The 13,310-nt window shown below is 46.8% G+C and overlaps 1 protein-coding gene across 1 annotated transcript in view; it reads right to left on the bottom strand.

The window, feature by feature from the left end:
* Nucleotides 1-13,310, bottom strand: part of Clnk (cytokine dependent hematopoietic cell linker) — a 159,939-nt gene that overhangs the window by 65,282 nt on the left and 81,347 nt on the right. Inside the window, exons 4-5 of the mRNA XM_023562660.2 lie at nucleotides 12,748-12,776; nucleotides 2,974-3,011 (exon numbers count right to left, since the gene is read on the bottom strand). Coding sequence (XP_023418428.2) covers nucleotides 2,974-3,011; nucleotides 12,748-12,776 — 67 coding nt within the window. The remainder of the gene's footprint in view (nucleotides 1-2,973; nucleotides 3,012-12,747; nucleotides 12,777-13,310) is intronic.

The following is a 13,310-nucleotide window of genomic DNA, read 5'->3' as shown; positions in this document are numbered from 1 at the left end:
GCCCCAGATAATTTCCTTTCTCCCACCCCACTCGTACCCATGCTAGATGGGTATGGGCAGCCCCTGAACCCTGCCTTGAACTCTCACTTTAGGTTATTTTGACAATTAAGAGCTGACCACATAAAATCAAAGGTGTTACTTTCTACCCTGAGCTATATTTGAACTTTTTTTCTTTCAGCGCCTAATAAATTCTTAATATATGCTTCATAAGTGCATAAAATGATAAATCTTAAGTTTAAGGGTATAAGGATTCCTGCATGCTTACTTTCAAATTTTGATTCATGTTGTAATTGTCTAGTTAGAGACGTGTCTTTATTGGGGTCCACCGTGAGCTTATTTTTGGATTAGATGGCCACCTGCACACGTCAGTAGTCACACCTGCTCCCCAGAATGTCTTCGGTGACACAGGCATGCAGTAACCCGGGCACGGAACCCGGTGGAACCCTCAGTGAAGATCCTCTGCTGCTTCTCAGAGCAGTGCAGGTGGAGACAGTCAGAGACTGCGGGAAGCAGCAGCCTCTTCCAGCCTCTAACACTGGTCCAGGACCTAACAGGCTTAGGGGCTTCATGTGCTGGATTCTACTGTTTGAACGGGAAAAGCAAAGAGGCGATTTTATCACAGTGGAGAGACCGGCCAGGAGTCAGACTCAGGTTCTAGCTTTGCCCCATTTCAGTTTTCTAGTTAGCTGGGCACCTTGCTTCCCAGCGCAGGCCTCAGAGGGTGTGTTGTGTGGCTTGTCCCTGTTACCCCAGCTGCAGCAGCGTGGTAAGGTAAAGAGGAGCTGGGGGGACTCCAACTTCTAGGAAGCAGCCATACAGAGGGAATGCAGTGAGCATCAGTGGGGAAGGCAGGCTCGGGGCTCCAGTAGGCAGAGAGAACCAGAATCTTTAGATGCAAGGGGCAGGAGCGTGGTGCATATCAGACCTTCGCTGAGTAAGCCGCTGCTGTCTGAGGCACAGCACAAAGGCAGGGGCGAGGGGCCCAGAGATTGCAGCTTTGGCATTCAGTGTGCTCGCCCTTGCTTCCCCCCTGTGCTCCACTGGAAGGCAAGCCTGGGGTGCTAAGTGAAGTCACCCATGGGTGAGGCATCAAGGGCAAGTTTGACAAACATGAGGTGATCACATGCGAGGGGCCATGCAGTGACCCGGGAGCAGAAAGGTGGGAGCAGAGAAAAGCCTGGTCACTGAAAGGGGAGAAGGTTAAGTCACTGGGCACAGAGGCAGACTGGAAACCCACGCGTGGTGGCTTTGATGCGGGGCCCTCAGAGAGCAGCACTGCTGCTGTGAATCCCATGAACCCGCCAAGGGTGTTAGGAGTCAGGCGAGGCTGGTGCTGGGAAGTTCTTGGCTGGGAAACTCTGTGAGGCTGGCTTGGTGACAGCAGGGCTTTGCAGTCACTTTGTCCTTGATTGACATTGTGGTTTGGTTAGTTTTCTGACCGTGCAGAGGCCACAAACCTTCCTGTTCCACTGTCTATCTTTCAGTTGGGATGACCGAGTGTACTACGTTTGGTCATTGTCAGAAAGCCACCGATGAGGCACAGTATGGTTGTGCTTGGCCTTTGATCACAGTGCCAGCCCAGCATGTGTGATGGCTCCCCGTCTTCCATATTCTGAGCTTAGGTCGGTGATACACTTGGACTAGGGCTCAGCAAAGCTGCTGGAGGAACTCTAGGTGGTGTCATGACTGGCACAGAAAGGGAGGATGGGGCCGGAAGTGAGTTCTGAGCTACAGGAGAGGCAGGGGCGTTTGCCACAAGGAACCATATGTGTACGGTCATGGCAGCAGCCAGTGCCCTCCAGGGAAGAGGCTTCTCTAGAAAATTGGGGACACCCCAGAGCCGAGGAGGTAAGACTACATGCCATTGTCATTGGTCCTGTGGCTGGACTTCGTGGGGGTGGTGGGTGACAGAAAGGGAGAAAGACCACACCTGTCACCCGGGTGATAAGAATATGCAGTAGCCTTCAGAGGCTGCTGCTTCTCAGAAGTGAATGTAAATATTTTGTTCTATTTTATGGGAGAGAGAGAGACAGAGAGAGAGAGGGAGGAAGGGCCGAGGAAGAGATAATTTAAAAATATAATGAATTCTATCATCTATGTATCAATCTGTTGTCTATCTGTCTATATAGCTATCCATTACTATTTTCTCCCAGCCTGAGGGATTCTTTATTATAGGTTCAGTATTCACAACCTATAAGCCTCCTACTTAAAAAATATTGTGTATTTACGTGTGTTCCTGTGTGAGGGTCCCTAGCTTTAATTAGATTTTGGAAGATTTATTTTAGAGAGTAACAAGCCAATGACTTTATAGGAAGCTTATCTATCTATAATCTATCTACTGACCTATCACCTATAGATAAGTTCATTTAAATTATATACATTATAATTTAATATAATAACTTATATTAGGTGTTTGAATTAAGGTCAGAAAATGTAATCTTTGTCATTACTTGTTAAAATTCTTTGTGACTATTTCAAATGACTATAAAATGGTATATCCTGCCCTATTTAACTATTTCTATATTGTTGAGTATTTAGCATGGTTCCAAAGTGTTGCAAAATGTCAACAAATTCTTTTAAATCTTAGTCCAAAATTTAGATTGGTTCTTTATTTTAAATTTTTTGACCATACAATTTCTGGACCAAAAATATTTTTATGTTGTGTGGTTAATATTGTGAGATTGTTTTCCAATGTTTGCCTCAATCTAAAATTTCACTGTGGTGTCCTGAAGTGTTTTCTCATGATGCACATGCCAGCTCTGGGTGTTAATGTTTTCCCCTTTCATCCTTTCCACCGACCTTGTGCATTGGGACCGGAATACAGTGTTTTACTTAAGAATTACAGTGCAGTTTTCCTCACCAGCAAAGTATGCCTTTCGGGACTTTTTAAAAACAATTCATCAAGAGACTTGAAACAAGTCTCTCTTTTAAGTTTTGAAAACTGACGAGCAGCTAAGGGGAGCCAGGACTCACGCAGTTGGGCCGAGGAGCCGTGACGGTGTGGTAGGGGCCTGTGGGAAGAAACACAGCAAAGGTTACTGCGGTCCCCACTCAGCTCGGCAGCTGGACACAGGGAGAGAAGGGGCCCCAGATTCCACCCAGAAGCCCTGTGCTCCTTTCCAGGAGCTTCTCTGACTGTAATTTTTCAGAACTGAAGTGCACATTTCCCCAGTGCCCATTGCACTGGTTGCTTGGCAAACCTACAGACTGGAAAAGGAGGCAAGGAAATCAAACTCATCTGGATGGTGACCAGGGGAACAAATAGGCTGGGACTCACACAGCAGGGTGAATTCTCCCTGGAAGAGAGGCCTGGTGGAGGGGACTTTGCTCCCACAGTCACGCCTCAGCGTTGTGCATACAAACCCTATCCTGCCCCTCAGGTAAGTATGCTGAGCACAGGCTTCCTACCTACTCATTCATCCCAGGGCCAGGCACAACTCCCAGCCCTGAGAAGCTGCCATGTCTGTTTTCCACTGAGTGAATGTTTTCCAGTTACAGTCTCGCTTCTCGACTCACAGCAGCCTCATTCAAACTTATTTCATGAATGATTGCCTGAGCTCATGCAGCCCTCTTGATATTCAGTACTTTATTTCAGGTTATACAAAGCCACCCCAGAACTGCCCGAGTGGCTGCATCCCTTTTGATTTCTTGTAGAACTAATTTATCTAATTTTCCTTGTGCTTTTGTGCTATTCGTCTGCACTGAGGACCACTAAATGGAGCAAACGCTCATATCACTTCCTCTTTATTAGCACCTACAGATGACGATGTTTCTGTAATAGATGATCCTTTCCTTCTTTGAGTGCTAAGAATTTCAGGATAGATTTCTGGAATTTGCCTGGGCATTGCTGAGGACCACCATATGGTCCTCTCCTACATTTTGCTCTCGTTTCATTAGGAAATCTGTCTTTTCACTCTGAATTCCCTGACCAGCTCCAGAATAGAGGTGTTTTGTCAGCATCCTATGTTTTTCTAGGGGTCATTAATGGGAATATGGCTCACTGGAAACACATTTCTATGATATTTACCTAGCACTAGTGTATGGGGAAGTGTTAAATAGCCCACTACGTTGAAATAATGAACCCAGAGAGGCACAATCCCTCTGCACCTGAACCCCTCCTGCCCCATCCTGGTGATAGTACCAGTCACCAACATTACCCTGGGGCACAAACAACAGCTTCCCAATGCAGCACCAGTGAGCTCTCTAACAGAGGAAGCACAAGTTTTCCAGCTTTTCAGGGGAGTGACTTGTACAGGACAATAGGAAATCAACAATTGCTAGCATAATGCCTCTTGTTATCTTCAAAATTGCTGCCCAAACCATTAATAATAAACAAATAAAATCAAACAAAACAAAACAGAATAAAGCCAATCAAAACAAAGGTAGAATAAAACCAAACAATAAAATGAAGCAAAACAAAATAGTGAGAACAATATCAGACTTCAAAAACAAGACAGAAAAAAAATCCCATATAGTTGCTATATTGCTTATTGTTATCTTCTAAATAGCTGCCTAAACTACTGGCTTTAGTCCTGCTAAGTCAATCAAACAATACAGCTTTAAGTTGCTTTTGAACCTCAGTTGCTATCAACTCAGTCTGTGTTTCTCTGAATCAGCTGGTTGCTTATGGAAGTTAGGGGTGGGCGGCTCCTGTCTCCCAGTTTCACATTGGCTGGCTCACAGGAAGGGTGAATTAGCTCCCTGTTTCTCCTCCCAGCCCTTGGCTGCTGCTGCCTCATGGGAAGGGCACTTCTTATCTGACCACCAGAATCACCCTTTATCTCCCATGGTTCCTCTTGGGAATTTCCAATCCTCTGACACTGTACCTTTGCTACTTTTCTTTCCCACTTTATTTTGTTTTATTCAGAGTTGAGCTTCGTCTCTCTGCTCTACGGCAAATGCTTGTTGGAGTGGTCTCTGTACCTATCTCGATGGTCTTAATAGTCAGCCTTTCTCTGTAGCAATATCCAAAAATGTTTTCTTCAACATTTTCTCCCCTCTGAGCTCTGCTTCTTTTTAAGTCTCTGCAGCACACCACACACTCTGCCTCAAAGACTTGGCATATGCTGTGCCTCTGGCCAGAATGCTCCCTCCTTAGCTAAACTGGGACTTCTCCTGACCCTCATATCACACCTGGAATGTCACCCCCCTGGGAAGATCAGAGTCTTCCCTGATATCAACCTTAGGAGTTAATAAAACAGCACCTTTCCATCCTGTTTCTCACACCATAAGCACCTGGATACTATACTCTCTGTGCTCATCACACTCTACCTTGTTTCCTGCAGGTGCTTGACCAGAAGACACATCTCAGCTCCCTTGAAGTGGGTGGGGATGGCATGCACTGTGCCCACTGGGACTCAGCTAGCGTGGGAGCCCCATCCCTGCTGGCCTGCCAGACCCTGAATGTTTGTATTTTGGCTTAGTCAGGGCCTGGTCAGACATAGAGGACTTCAGGGTCCTCTTTGGGGAAAAGTGGATATTTGGAAACATATGTTTAACTCAGTCATGCTGGATTATGGTGGGAGCAAGAAATAAATTTTCATTTTATTCCACCCCTAACATTTTTTCATTATAGGTAGATGTTGGTCCTGCCTAATTAATATATACTTTCCAAATTATATGCTTGCCTAATTAATATATGCCTCCTCACAAAGAATCAATGCATTACATAGATACAGCCTCTGGCATCTGCCTCTCTAAGCCCATGGTAACAGTTTATGTTTGCGATCAGTTCTGTAACCCAAAGTAGAACAGAGAAAAGCACATGGTAAGTGCATAATAAATGAAGTTAGCTGTCAGTGATAGCATATAATACAATAGAAAAATTCTAGAAATGGGAACCAGCAGCAGAATTTAAAATAGACCCTGTTCTCCTCTAACACTGAGTGAGCTTGACCTTGGTTGATCTCTCCTCTTGCTGGCCCTAGATCAGCACATAATGGCCCACCCAAACCTGTCCTGATCTTTGCCTCTTCCTGGAACCGAAGTTGGTGCTATTTATTGTTTGGATCATGAATGTTACCCAAAGGTGCATATGTGAAAGGCTTGGTCCCATCCTATGGTATACTAGAAGGTGGAGGAACCTTTAGGAGGTGTGACCTAGTGGAAAGAAGTTGGGTCACTGGGGGTATACCCCGAAGGGGCTATTGAGACCCTGGACCCTTTTGGTTTCTCTTCCTGCTTCCTGGCTTCCATGAGGTGAGAATCTTTGATCTACCATGCTTGTCCCTCCATGACGACTCTGCCTCTCACAGAGCCCAAAAGCAATGCAGCAAACCATGGACTGAAACTTTTGAACCATAAGCTAAAAGAAACTTTTCTTTCTTCTAAGATTATCTCAAGTATTTTGTCATAGTACTGGAAAGCTGACTAACATGGTTTGTTTCTGACAAAGAGACTGAAAAGAACTTGTTCAGTAGCTCTTCCCATCACTTCTTGGATGAGTTCTGGCTCTGTGTTGTGGGACTGTGGGGAATCTTTCTGTCCCATAGGTATTAAATAACGCCACAGAACAATGGCTCTGTGTGCCCCTTGAGGAAACGTCCTCCAGCAAGGGGAGCAGGCCCTTGCCAGATTAGAGACAATCAAAGGTGAGTACATGTGCTGTAACTTCTGGGGGGCATGCAGATGGCAGAAGGCAAACACCCACCCTGTGGGCATCAACTTGGATACCTGTTCTTATGCCCAGAAGGGCAGAGCCAAGGCAGACAAAGGCACATGGCCAATGCTCAGCAAGCTGGGATTCCCTGACTATGGCCACCAGATTCATCTGAGTTAATTAAAAAATAAAACAAAAGGAAAGAAAATACAACTTGGGCCCTGGTGTAAATGTGTAGAATTGTATCTCCATTGCACACAAGTCCATGGAGATATTCATTTATCCTGAACTTTGAGAACCAGAGACCTAGAGGCTGCTGCCCTCTGCCAGTGGCAGATGGGCTAAGTAAGACCTGGAGATTCTCAGACTCTGCTCATTTGTAAACACTTCTGTGAGCTTGACTCTTGGGAGTTGCAAGATGTGACATTGTCCACACCTTCACTTGGCACCTTGACACAGGCACCACAGCTGGTTCAGCCTCCAGGTACAGTTTCCCTGGGATATTCACTCCTGAGGAAGTCACAGGCTGGTGGGATTCCCTGCAGGGCCCTATGTTGAGAATGTGATTATCCAGAGAGAAGAGAAGCATTAGCCAGAAGTCTGCAGAGTTTAGAACTCTCTTTTCATAGGTGTGGATTGACAACTGGCGGTCAACTTGTAACACCCAGCTGAACTGGGTCAGGGTGGTTCTGGGTGTGGAAGGCCCACCTGAGGGTTGTTGCCAACAGCATAAAAAGGAGAACTGGAGAGGAAGAGGTGGTACTGTTGGTTCTCCTGGAGCTGGCTTTCCTGATAAGAACTCAGATGTTCTCCAGTCTTGCCAAGAATGGCTGTGGCTCACTTTGGGGGAGCTCTGGTCTTTATTTTGAGCATCGCTTCCTGGCTTCTGAGGTGAAGATGGTGTGCTGTTCAATCGGGAGAAGCTTATCTCACTGGCTTTTCTGATATGAACTCAACTGTCCTCACTGTTGGAGGAGCTTGAGACCTCGTTGTCACTGAGAATGGCTGTGGTTCTTCTCGAGGGAGCCTTGGTCCTTACTTTGAGCGTCACTTCCTGGCTCCAGTGCAGAATCCTCGGCCTTCTGGCATAGATTCTTCATCCTGCTAGCACAGGCTTCCTAGCTTCCACTATGGGCCTTCCCAGTGCCGATCCTTGATATAGACCTACATGAGACATTGTCGTGGGCTCTAGGCCTCCAGTTGGATTTGTAGGAGGCATTGCCATTGGCTCTAGGTCTTCAGCTGAACTCATGCAGGACATTGCTATGGGATTCAGGCCCTCAGCTGGGTTTTTGTCTTTAGTGCATGGATAGATTTCCTGTACTCTTTTGTATTTGACTCTTTGGATGAGTATTATAAAAATCATCCTATAAATTATGTGTTTTGTATTATACAGTTTCCCTTGCAAGCCCTGATGATAATAGAATATGGAGCCAGTGGCCAGATTTCTCCAGGCAGACAGGCTTCTGAAGCAACACCAGCCTCCTTTCACACTGCAATGAGAGAAGAAGAGTTGGGCACTGGCGAAGAAGAATCCTGGAGAACACTGAGGTTGACCCCAGCTCCAGGCTGCCAGCCAGAGTCCCTCTTTAACACATGCTGAAATTGAGGGGCTGGTGACTCTCATGTGCCTCTGCAGAAAGCTGAATCCCCCTGGAATCCATTCTCCTCACTGCTTGATATCACCTGGGTCAGGTTGGCCTCACAGTGGAACCATAGGTCCATGCTTTGTGCAAGGGGATCTGGGTAGGAAACCCACTCATGGTTTCCAGGAAACTTCCTGCAAGGGTTATGAAGTTGTCTCCTTTTCCTCCTTTCATCCTGCTTCCATCCTGGAGCACCCATGCCTCTGTCTGAGGCTGTTGGAGTTAAGGCCAATCCAAGGAAAGAAGCACGGAGACAGGAGCAGAATGGCCCATGGACCTTGGATGTCTTGCTTTGGGGTTGCCTTAGCTGGCTCAGACCACATGGGGGCGACATTGGCTTTGCCCTTAGCACTGCAGCGCTGAAGCACAACAATTACCACAGAGCTGAGGGTGTGCTCAGGGAAGGGCCCCTTGGCAGGATCCAGGAGGCCTGGGGTCAGTGCTCAACCCAGCAATGTGCAAGGGGGTACAGAGGCAAGAAAACATGGAGGCCAAATGCATAGCGGCCAAATGCAAAGCTCTGGGTTCAAATCCTGACCTCACAAATCTCAACATGTGTAAGCCTTGGTTAGCAGAATTGATTTGAGGACATCAGTCCCAAATAGCAGTTGCAAAGTTCTGCTCAATGCCCTCCAGGTGGAAAAATCAGTTCACACTTTCAGGAGTGTCTCCCCGGCCAGGCACCCACCAACAAGATGCTTGGCTCTGTTTGTTTTTTCAAGTTCGACTTAATGACCAGATCCTTCTCACTCAACCCAGCTCCTCAGCACTGCTTTCTGCTCTGGAATAAGAACTTCTTCACTATCATAGCTCTCAGGATTCAACAACATGTGTGGCTTTTGCAGCGTTCAGTTCTGTGGACACCATTCTGCTGGTTCACAAGGGCTCCTCCAACTGTGTCCCCTCCAGCTGTTTGTGAAAGACTTAATCCCAGTGCCCTGAGGCTGAGGCAGGAGGATAGCATGTTTGAACCCAGCCTGGGAAACTTAGCAAGATTCTCTCAAAAAACAAACAAACAAAAAATGTAAATGGTCAAGTCATATAGCTCAGTGTGGAGTTCCTGGCTTCAATCCCTGGTATCAAAAGAAAAATACAAAAAATGGGAGACAGGCCCAAGTCGCTTGGCACACAACCCCACAGGTGCATGAAAATGGATTCAGGTTCTACTTTACTGACTTTACTCCAACCTGTTTAACTCCTCAGGGGTTCAGATTACCTTATCTCTACAGTTATCATAATAAAGTCAGGACTTCACAACTGAATTAGACAAAGAGATAACCTGCCTGGCACCTGCTGGAGACTCAGTGTATGTTAATTTCATGGGTGGGTAGATAGGTGGATAAATAGATGGATGGTACTTTCTGAGAATTTCAGTTGTTTGCTGAACTGAAGTCCCCTGACCGGAGCTTGTCAGTGGATAATTGTAAATCCCAAACAGCTGTGGAGGAGACGGGTCTGCTGTGCCGTTGGCAGAAACTCCACGCTGTCACCCCTTGGTCCTTGGCAGCTCCTGCTCCTCTCTGGATCCTAATTTCTTCTTCTGTAAAACATAGTCCTGTAAATCTCGAACTTGCTGAGTCCTTGAGGTCTCTCATTTTCATTTTTCTTTTTTAAAAAAATATGTGGCCAAAGCTGGCTGTTGCATCAGCCACTTCAGGGCCCAGCTGAGAATCGGCTGGGTGTTTGAAGGGAGCGGATGGTGAGGGCTGGTGGGGCGCCCCCACCACTTGCTAGCTGTTCCTCAAGGCTCGAGGGAGATGCCTGGAGCCCTGCTGTTCTGAAATTGACACAGCTTCCTGGTCTTGACAGCCAGGAGAACATTCTAGAATCACTTGACTCCATCCATCGGGTTAAAAATTAGGCTCCTTGTGCTCACAATATACCTTCCAAAGCATAAACCCTGGAGTGGATGAGGGCAAGCATGATTACTTTTGGGATTCTACTGTACACCTGAGTTTTGAAGACGACCTGTGATCCTCAGGTTTGTGGGTCCTGGGAAGGTGGAAAACCTTGACCTGTGCATATGAGAACTCAAGAACATCTTACCCCAGCGGTTTGAGGTTCCTGTCTTCCTATTCCCAGAATCCTGGGGACAGCCTTGCAACTTCTAGAAATGTCCAGCAGGGGGCAGAGAACACTCACGTATTTTTTTCCCTGCCTTTCCTCCCTCCAACACTAAAATCCTTATTAATTTTTCTTTTAAAAGTGGAAGGATGGCAGAGAGAACATTTAGACTCTTTTCTTTAGAAAACTAGAAAAAATATTCGAGGACAAAATGAAATTTCTTGTCTCTTAAATCGAATCAGCCAGTATCTTTCTTTATCAAGGTTTTTATAGCATATGGTGACTTCAGACAGACGGGCCCACATTCTAAAGCAGGTCAGCTTCTTTAATTTCATCCTTTCTTTAATGGAAAGAGAAAACCTCCTGAGTTCCGTTTATGGAAAAAATATAGCATTGTTTTCTGCTATGAGCCATGAGAAGGTATTGGCATCGAGACAGATTGTGGGGGTCTGAGTGTGCATCTGTCTTTTCCAGGCCTCGCGTACATGTTTTAAGAACTTATTTTCTGATGGATTGCTTCCAGTATACAAACACACATGTTGCTGTTGAAGAATTATAAGACAAAGATAGGCAAGAAAGAAGAAAGTAAAAATCTTACCATGCCAAGGAATGGGCTTCGAAATTTTAATGACTGCAAGGCATTTTCTCACATGGATATCCCATTGTATTTATAGCCAATCTCCTGAAAACTGTGAGCAGCTTACAATATCTAGGAATGTGTCGATGCCCCTGTGATGGACACTCTTTCAGTCCAAATACACACCCTGAGTTATGTGTGGTCTGTTATGTGTCCAGAGATGTTTGCAGTGGTCTGTGAGCAGGCTCTGGCAGGAGGGTTGTGATTTGCTAAGTATTTTCTGGCAGGAAATAGATGCATGTGTGCCTGGGCAGGCCTGGACAGCTCTATCTCATTTAACACTGGGGGTGCTTTGATATGATTTTTCTGCCTTGGTGCTGTTGCTAGAATGTTGTTAATGGAATGCAGGGCCCACCTGTGGGTCTCTCTCTGCCTCAACCCAGGACAGGATCGAGGTGAAGGGGAGAGTGCAGGGGTACAGTGGGTGGCTCTGCTCCACCCATCTGGGTTCTAGGTCACTGGCCAAAGCTTTAGATGAGCAGCTTTGTTCTGGGGACCACGGCCCTCGGGGTTTCCCACAGTGCCCTTCAGGACTCAGGGGATTGTGGGAAAGAGAGGGGAAGGAGGTAGGATAACATCCGACTTGAGAGAGCACATTTTGTTGGCCCTGACCTCGAAGTTTAACAGGAATGTTTTCTGGGAAGGGATTAGAGCTGGGTGACTGTCCCCGTTTCAGTTCCTACCTGGCGACTTGGCTTTTGCCCCCGATTCTCCCCCAACACGTGCTGAGTGCTCTGCTAAGCAAGGATAGAAAGCCCTGCCTGTGATTCTGACTCTTCTGGCTGCCTCTCTGCCTGTGACTCATTCTGGTCATCACAGCTGGCCGCCAGCTTTCTAGTAAGGTCTATGGCATTTTCCCTGAAATAATTAACTCAAGTTCCAAAACAACAGTACCTACCTTCACTTTAACCATTTCCTATTAAATGCCGAGGGCCAGGAAACTGGCTCCACAAAAAGAAACCAGAGGAACATAAAATGTGTTTTCTGAATCATTCTCTTGGACTCTAACTTTTGGGAAGCCTATGAGTTTAAAAAGTAGTCATCATCCTGGCACTGCATCCACAGACACCCACTGCACAGATGAACGACTTGAGGCTCAGACACAGGAGTGGAGCTTGGAGGTCCAGCAAGGCTGTGTCACGGGAAAGTGGAAAGCTGAGTGCTCATGGCTTCCAGCTTCCTGCACATGTGAGTCATGGGCCAGTGGACTCTGGGAGCAGCTGGGGGGAGACACTGTGGGTATCAGCATGCTGTTGACTGGGCTAGTGGTTTTACCAAAGGAAAGACAGCTATGGAGAGGCAGCATCCCATCACCCTCTGCCTGAGTCAGGCTGCTGCTCACACCTCTATGGTAATCAATGGAACAGAGCGAAGAAGTGGGTGGTGAGACCCCAGCCTGCAGCCTCCTTCCCCCTCCATCTCCCAGGACGCTGGCTTCCTGGCTTCTCCTTCTCCGATGCTCCCTGTGCCCCCTGGTCCCCGTTTTGTGATGAGCCTGGTCTGAGTCCACAGGCCTGGCCTTATGACTGTGAGTACCCCACTCCCCGCCACCCCACTGAAGGAGGAGACCCTGCTAACTAATGTGCACAACAAACTGAGGTCCAGAAGTCAGTCTGTCACCACAGCCTCTATCTTTGCTGGCAGCCACCAAAGTCCTGAGCTGAAGGACCTGCAGCTTGATCAGTCGTTAATTTGTCTGCCACCCACATGCAAAAGAAAGGACAATGAGAAAGAATGGGCAGACACTGGACAGACCCCTGCCCACACTCCCATGGTGTGGCGGACGGGAGGCCCACACTCACCAATGGCACTATTGACGCCTGGCCACGACCTAGAAAAGAAAAGGGAACAAAGTCAGTGTCAGGCGTCAAGGTCACCAGCCTCCTGCACAGGGCTGGGCAGTCATCAGAGGCCACTGAGGAGTCAGCTTGTGCCACCATCGGCTTATGTGGGTATTACTATAGACCAGAAATAAGTTTATTAAAACATAGAAAAAAAGTCATGTAGGAGGAAAACTTGTCAGTGCGTTTTCTCTTTTTGGGTACCAGGGATCAGATTCATGACCGCAAGCATACCAGGTAGGTGCTGAGCTAAACCCCCAGCCCCTTGCCACCGTGTCTTAATGTTTCTTAGACACACACATCTGCATGAAGAAACACGCAATATTTATATAAAACATGCTAGAAGAATGATTCATCCCCTGATTCGAACATGCTTATTAAAAAGCATGAAGCCTGTTGGTTGGATGGGGGTGTGGGTTCTTGCTAGCTTTGACTATATAATAGTCACAATACTGAAGTGGTCTACAGTTTGCAGTTTCAATCTTATCTCAGTGTTTGCATGAGTATGCTTTAGTGCAAGAAGG

This window comes from Cavia porcellus, unplaced genomic scaffold, assembly GCF_034190915.1.
Source record: "Cavia porcellus strain 051 isolate PalLab524CR breed Dunkin Hartley unplaced genomic scaffold, mCavPor4.1 scaffold_18, whole genome shotgun sequence".
In the NCBI taxonomy this organism is placed as follows: domain Eukaryota; kingdom Metazoa; phylum Chordata; class Mammalia; order Rodentia; family Caviidae; genus Cavia; species Cavia porcellus.
The sequence above is the reverse complement of the archived record's forward strand: the minus strand, read 5'-3'. Positions and strand labels throughout refer to the sequence as shown.